Source organism: Myotis davidii, unplaced genomic scaffold (assembly GCF_000327345.1).
Source record: "Myotis davidii unplaced genomic scaffold, ASM32734v1 scaffold534, whole genome shotgun sequence".
Lineage (NCBI taxonomy): Eukaryota > Metazoa > Chordata > Mammalia > Chiroptera > Vespertilionidae > Myotis > Myotis davidii.
In genome coordinates, this window is record NW_006286678.1 from 3,372,151 (window position 1) to 3,379,804 (window position 7,654).

General features: G+C 41.2%; 1 protein-coding gene across 1 annotated transcript in view; it reads right to left on the reverse strand.

Annotated features, from left to right (window-relative positions):
* Positions 1–1,561: 1,561 nt before the first annotated feature.
* The window catches only part of TDRD7 (tudor domain containing 7), a 47,006-nt gene continuing 40,913 nt past the window's right edge, over positions 1,562–7,654 (reverse strand). The window contains exons 14-16 of the mRNA XM_006758452.2: positions 6,661–7,163; positions 3,347–3,507; positions 1,562–2,019 (exon numbers count right to left, since the gene is read on the reverse strand). Coding sequence (XP_006758515.1) covers positions 1,799–2,019; positions 3,347–3,507; positions 6,661–7,163 — 885 coding nt within the window. The 3' untranslated portion in view covers positions 1,562–1,798. The remainder of the gene's footprint in view (positions 2,020–3,346; positions 3,508–6,660; positions 7,164–7,654) is intronic.

Sequence of the window (7,654 nt, forward strand, 5' to 3'; positions counted from 1 at the left end):
CCCTAGATTTTCACACAAAAAATAAGCAAATGACTTCAAGTGTTTTACCTTCAGCCTGGTGTTCTCCCTGAAATCCACTCCATATCTTCAATAGTTTGTGCATATCTTTACCCAGAGGCCTATTAGCTTAAACTCAGTATGTTCAAAACCAAAATTTTAAGCTTCCCCGTCACACTGAGTAATGGTCACCATCCTAGCCTCTCAGACATTAAGACTTGTCAAAACTTTTTTTTTCCCCCTTTCTTTCCCGGCATCACTCTTTGACACCTCCTTTTCCGTATCTTCTATATTCAAGATGTCAGTACTAGTCATTCTAACCAAGAACTTCAAAAAGGCTTTAATATTTTTTCTTTAGTCCCATTGCTCCACTTTAGCCAGGGCCTCCCCTCCTCATCTTTAGGCCACTGCTAAGGCCTCTAACCTGTCCCTCTGTCAATCCATCCTGCCTACTCCTTAGCAAGCACACCCATTACATGTGCCTGATGCGGGAAGATAGCATTCTGTGTGCTGTGGAGGATACAGACAGTGGTGCGCTGGAGTCCACTGCACCGGCTGCAAGAGCCGCTTGGGTGTATCTCCCACCAACTCCACACTCAGTGATGTCACACTGTCAGCTGGAACTGAACAACGGATGGAATATTTACAACAAAGGAGTCATCAAACTTTGCAGATCAAGGTTCACCAACCACACCCAATAGAACTAGTCGTCAAACATTTACCTGCACATCACTGCTTGAGAATACCAGTAACCCTGGATGAACATGCATGGGGTTCGGGGACCATATAAAGGTCCAGTGTGACTGGCATGGGGAATGGTGGACAATAAGGTTCGGTAGGGAGATGGTAGAAGGCTTGGGTCTTCAGTCTGGACTTCCTGCCAGTGGTTGGCAAACTCATTAGTCAATAGAGCCAAAAATCAACAGTACAACGATTGAAATTTCTTTTGAGAGCGAAATTTTTTAAACTTAAACTATATAGGTAGGTACATTGTTATTAACTTCATTAGGGTACTCCTAAGGCAGTGATGGCGAACCTTTTGAGCTCGGCGTGTCAGCATTTTGAAAAACCCCAACTTAACTCTGGTGCCGTGTCACATATAGAAATTTTTTGATATTTGCAACCATAGTAAATCAAAGACTTATATTTTTGATATTTATTTTATATATTTAAATGCCATTTAACAAAGAAAAATCAACCAAAAAAATGAGTTCGCGTGTCACCTCTGTCATAGGTTCGCCATCACTGTCCTAAGGCTTAGGAAGAGCCACACTCAAGGGGCTGACCACAGCCCTGGGCAATGAGAAGCCACTCAAGACTGGGGGGAGGGGCATACTGGTGAGCCTGGCTGCCCCTCCTGCAGCACCACGAGCAATGCTGGTGTGCTAAAGACTCAGGATCGTCTTTACAGGGTCTGGGGACTCTGGGACACCAGGGTAGAGTTAGGTCACAAAATTCTCAGTCTAACTGGAGAAGAACCCAGCACTGCAAGGAAGCCAACATGAATAGAAAGGGAAACGCTTCATTTTAAGATCATAAAGCCTAGAAATTAGGAGGTAGTCAGTTTTTATATTGATAAACATTTTAATCTAATATTATAGTAATAACTCAAGTGCAATTTTTTTTGAAAATTCAACTCTGTTAAATACTACTTATTAAATAGTTTTCACCAAACATAACATATTCTTTTCAATCCCCACAGCAGTCAGAGCCATGTAGCAGAGAGAAGATTTTTTTAAACCTACTACATTTTGTTATTGCTAGAAAATCTGAATTAGTTGTGGAGGTCTCAGAGCAGTGGTTAATTAATTTTTGAAAGCTCTACCAAATATTCTGACATGTAATCATGAATCCAGATATCCGTGTCTGGCAGGGACGTGTCCACTAAATAGACCACCGCTTTCTGGTCCCACGGGTAAGCGCCTTCTATCACCGTCTGCACCAGTGCCACCAGAGGTCTCTTCTCCACGTGATTCCGGAACACCATGGAAGCCTCCTCAGACCACTGGTTGCACTTCACTCCTAGGAGAAAGAGCAGAGCAGTGAGGGGTTAAATGAGCCATTCCCTGCCCCACTACAATGGAAAACTACTTAGTCAATTCCAGAGTCGCTTAAACATCCCAGGCTGGACTTGCCTAGCTCAAAAACAGTTGCAGAACCATCTTGAAGCAGTCCAGCTTATAGTTTTCTATTCTAAATGGGTGACTTCTGTAGACCTTTCTACAGACACAGCTTTATTTGAGGTTTAATGCCGTGTTATAAAATGAAGTTATAATAACTACTGCACATTTCCCTATATAAAGTACATGCAGATTTAAAACTGATAATAGACACAAATAGAGGGAATAAAATATCAATGATACCAATAACATTTCTCTTATAGATTTTTTTCCTGATGAATGAGACATAGTAAAAAAGCATTAATATACTAATTTTTCAAAATTTTATTATACACAAAATTAGGGCAAAAGCACCGGATTGAACATCTGGAGACTCAGTTACTATTTCCAGCTCTTCCTCTATCAAGTGGTCTGATTTTGGGCAAATCAGTTTATTTCCCAGGCCTTGGTTTACTTATAAAATAAACTGGTTGAATCAGATGAAATTTAAGTCCCATGCATTTCTAAATCCCCATGACTTTTTTTTTGTTTTGTTAGTCCTCACCTGAGGATATTTTTTCCATTGATTTTTAGAGAGAGTAGATGGGAAAGAGGAAGGGGAGGAAGGGAGGGAGAGAGAAAGAAAGAGAGAGAGAGACATCAATGTGAAAGAGACACATCCATTGGTTGCCTCCTGCATAAGACCCCACCAGGGCCGGGGATCGAGCCTGTAATCCAGGTACATGCTCTTGACAGGGAATCAAACCTGTAACCCAATGGTGCGTGGGCTAACACCCTAAACACTGGCCAGGACGTCGCTGGTTTTTTCTTAATGCTACAATAAAAGTATAAAGAACCTAAACATCTGACAATAGGGAAATAATGATCAAACAGAATATTTTGCAGCTATTAAAATCATTATTAAGACCATCAAACAGCCGCCCCAAAATTAGGGGGGAAATGCTAAGTGAAAAAAGCAGATTGTAATATTATACCTGCACTAAGATTATAGCTTTAGAAATAAACTCATACATGAAACCAGCGACAGAAAGGAATGTGGAAAAACAGAAATAGCAGGTGTAGTTGGAAGGCATGACTGTGAGGGATCATTAAAAACTATTTCCATTATGGTCAGGAAGTTGTTTGGGCTAAAAAAAAAAGTTACCTCAATAGGCCAATGACTCTGTACTCAGGACAAAATGACAATATAAACAATGTTGGGGAATGAGTTCAAATTCCACAGAAATTACCTGCTAGTTGAGCCGTGACTGCTTGGAATGGCAGCTTTCGGAACATGTCCACTAGGGGCTGTACTTTCCTGATGTTGACTAACTCGTGCTTGCCATAGTCCAGCTCGTACACGGACACCAGTCCATTGGTCAGGATTCCCTTTAATAGCACCCTGTGCCACCTAGGTGTGCAAAGGATTGAAAAGGAAGAAGAAACATACAAAATCAACACCTGCTTTAGTTAAGGATAACATTTTATAATAAAAAGAAAAATATGAATGATGATAATCAAAATATAGAACTATACTATCATAGATGTTTTTAAAGAGATTGCTTCTTCTTTTTCCAAAGGTTCCTATTCTCGGCTTTATCGCTGGCTCGTTTGGTGGAATTCTCTCACTCCAACAACCTTTCTCAGGCCTCATGAAGCTAAAGGAGAATGAGACAATCTACTGACACCACTGAGCAGAATGAAACAAATGCCATGGAGGGCGATCAGGACAAGGCTGGTAGATCCCTTCATTCTGTCGGGGAGACAAGGATGGCCACACGTTGGGAGCAAGGCACACGTGTGGAAGACGGGAAGAGGGAGGCAAGCAGGACCAGGCCAGGCTGAAGACACGCAAGAGAAGAAAAGCACAGGGGACACCACAGGGCATGGTGTGTTGGATGGAGCAAACACTACAGTGGAGCGGGGAGGTGGGACGTGGGGAGGGATGGAAGAGAAAGTCAGACTAGGAAGGGAGGTGGGGAAGAGATTACAAAAAATAATGTAAAGTTGACAATTTTAATTATGCCAAGTAAATGCATTGAGAAACAAAACAAAGAAATCTAACCTATTGCTTAAAGAGCTTGGAAAGGGTAGGAGAATATGGGGGAAGATCCAGTGTTCAAGGTGCCAGAAATTTACACAAATATACTTTTCCCCTCTGGGCCTTTTCTCATTAAAAGGAGAAAAACCTAGACCTCCAAGTTCAGGAATGAAGGACCATGTTAAAGTCCTAGAGTCTTGCTCAGATGATTACACTGAGGGGAGGATGGTGGTTCATAATGTCTGAAAGGCAAGTCTCTGCTCCTGCACGGTGGGCGTCGGGGCCTGCCTCAGGGGGCAGACCTGGGCAAGCTCTGAAACACGTGTATCAAGTACGAGCCCCATGAACAGCAAGCACCTCACTGCAGCACTGCTGGGCGGGGCCAGGCTGGACCCATTCCCTAGCAGCGTGCACCTCGTGGGAAATGGGCACAGGAAACCTACGCAGGTGCCGTACGGGTGAACTGCAGTAAGAAGGCTACAGAAAGGCTTCTTCAACACTGATGGGGCACTGCTGGGGGAAAGTCCATAAGCCTTCAGGTTAGGCCAAAGCGCAGCACGCAAAAATCCATGAGCTGCAGAGACAACAGGGACACAAAAAGGTGCCATAATAAGTACCTCAGAGCTTTGCGGGCCAGACTGCTGAGCTGGAGTCCCACCTGAGCTGGGCCATTTTCCAGTTGCGTTACCCTGGGCTCTTTGTTTATTCTCGGAGCCTGTTATCTCATGGGTAATATTTAATTTTAATTCACTTGCAGGAATAATATATACAAAGCACTTAGCACTTTATGTACTTGACCTTTTAGGCACTCTGCAAATGGTAGCCATTATAATTATTATTAAAATGAAGATAAGCTGTGTAAATATAAGAACTTCAGAGAAAATTAAAGAGAACTTTTCATATATGGAAATGCCAGCTTGGTGCATGCTGCTAATTTATTTAAGTGCAAAAGGAGATTAAAACATTTGGTTTCAGCCAATAGCAATGTCTTCAAATTGTACAGGGCAAATGGTGGTATCTGTGCTGTTAGTCTATAAGTAAGAGGTGCAGAGAAGTGAGGAGAGAGCCATCAGAGAACTTAAGTGTTGAACTTTTACTCAGCTTCCAACTTTCAAAACTAATAGCTTAAGTAAAGGCTAGATTTCCAATTTCAGTGCAAGGCTGCTTGTGAATCTCCTGGAGAATCTGTTAAAAACACGGATTGTGGGGTTCCACCCCCAGCAATTCTGATTCAGGGTGTCTGGAGTGAAGAAGGAGAATCTCCATTGTTAATGGGTTCTCCAGGTTATTCTTAGCCGAGATAGATTTGGAAACCACTGTAATAAAAAAAAAATGCATCCAAAATTCCTACTTCTTAACTTACCTTACTTGGAAACAAGGTGTATTAAATAGTCCTGGGTTGTAAGCAAGATAGAAACTCTAAACATTTACATTGTTTCAGTTCATAAAGTAAAAAAATCAGGGCATCTGCTCTTATCTATAAGACACCCCTTGCTTATCTGGGGGACAGATTAATTGGTTGAAGCCCAAGAGTGCTGCGGTAGAGCTGTTGGGCACACGGGGTGAGGGGATCGGAGTTTAAGGTCCCATACTACAGGTCTCCTCCACACAACCCTTGCCTCCAAGTAGAACCCCCCACTAAGTATCATTAATCTGCCCCTCAGATAACCGGTAACAGTGATTTGATTTTAACTGTGATTAAATTATCCTGCAAAGAATTCTGAGGCAAATTTATACCAACATTGTTTCCATTGTTCTAAATTAAACATATTTATGCTTATTGTTATCAATAACTTGACACAGTAAAAATGCTTTTTGGAAGATAAGAAACTTGCAACATGTTAGTTGAATGCTTTTCAGAATGAGTTACTATACTTTTCACTTTTAAGAGTGAAAAATGTGGGAGAAAAAAACCTACATAACAAAAGAGAATGATAAATTATGATTTCTCTGTATGATGGACTATTTACTCAGCCATTAAAAATGTTTATGAAGAAATTTTATTACATGAAAAACTGTTCACAGGATTGTCAGGTAAAAGAGTAAATACAAAATGATACATAATAATAATCCAACTGTATAAGTATGTAGAGTAAAAACTAGAAGAATTCCATAAGTAATTGAAGAAATGCATAAGTAGTGTCTGGTTGACTAATTTTCATTTTGTATACTTTGTTGTATTTTTAAAATTTTCTACAATAAATGTTTTTTTAAAAATTAAAAGGTTATTAAATAAAAATATTTTCTGAATAAACAAATATATTTTCTAATAGAAAAGTAGAAAAAAACATTTAAACCCTCACTTCAGATATGGTTAGGTTTTAATAGGAATATGATCACTAGATTTTTAGATAAATGATGTCATTTTAAATATTAGAAAATTGCATAATTCATTAGTCTCATTTCACATTGGAAACTCCCAGTCATGCTGTTCAAAACCCCCCTGCAGGGATTAAGGACTCTTGTTATCACTCTACACATTTCTCTTAGAAACAGAATAAAACGCTTTGTCCAGGGACCTACTTATTTTCCACTTTGGCGGCGTACACTTGGTCTTTCTCCACGGCCACGCGGCGCTCCTCAGACACACTGTAGTACAGGATCATCTCCTCCATCAGAACCTCCAGCTTATGGATCTCTTGCCACCGCTGGATGACGAAGTAGCCCGGGTGGCAGGCCACAGGCACGTACACATCCATGTGTTCCCCTGACTTGGCCAAGTGCACAGGAGGCGGCAGCTGCTCCGTGGAGAAAGAGCTGATGTGATCCACCACGGGCTTTCTGCTGACTTCCACGAGGCTCTTTCTGATATTCTCCCCGGAGCTGCTCGCAGCGATGGTGTGCCCGCCTCTGCTGTTGGGAGAGCCGGCGTCACTGGCGAGGGCACTCAGAAACACGTCCTTCTGATGCTTCCACAAGTCTGCGTTTGTAATCTGGCGGTTAATGCTGCGGTGAGGATCAGGGAAGTTCTTAGGAGTAAATAAATAAACGTGGTTGACCCCTCTGGTTTCATCCACTTTTGTAACCTTTGAAAAACGTAAAAAACCAATTCAAGAAATCCAAGTTACACTGAACTCCGAGAGGTGGTTATAATATTAACGTTAAATATTAAAGCACAGTATTTTGCAAAAAAATCCCCACCCCAACTTGCTCAAAGTCATTTTATTTAAGGTCCGATGAATTATCTAACACACCTGTAGCAATGGATAAGCTCTTAAGTAGTCTAGCAACTAGCAACAAGCTTATGGAAGTGAAAAATGTACTAACTTCCAAATCTCTGAGAATACCTTCCAACTTGCTAGAGGCCATTATTACTGAGGGGAAATGATTTGATATATCATGATTACATTTTTAAAATAAATGACATTTTAGCACACTCAGAATAGAAAGAAGAGTATGAGGCATCCGCATGTGCTCATCACCCAACTTCAATAATAATAATCACAGCAATGGCAAGCATTCTGCTTACGGCTGGTGTCCTCTCACACTGGAGGGAGGAAAAAGCTTTGACATTCGC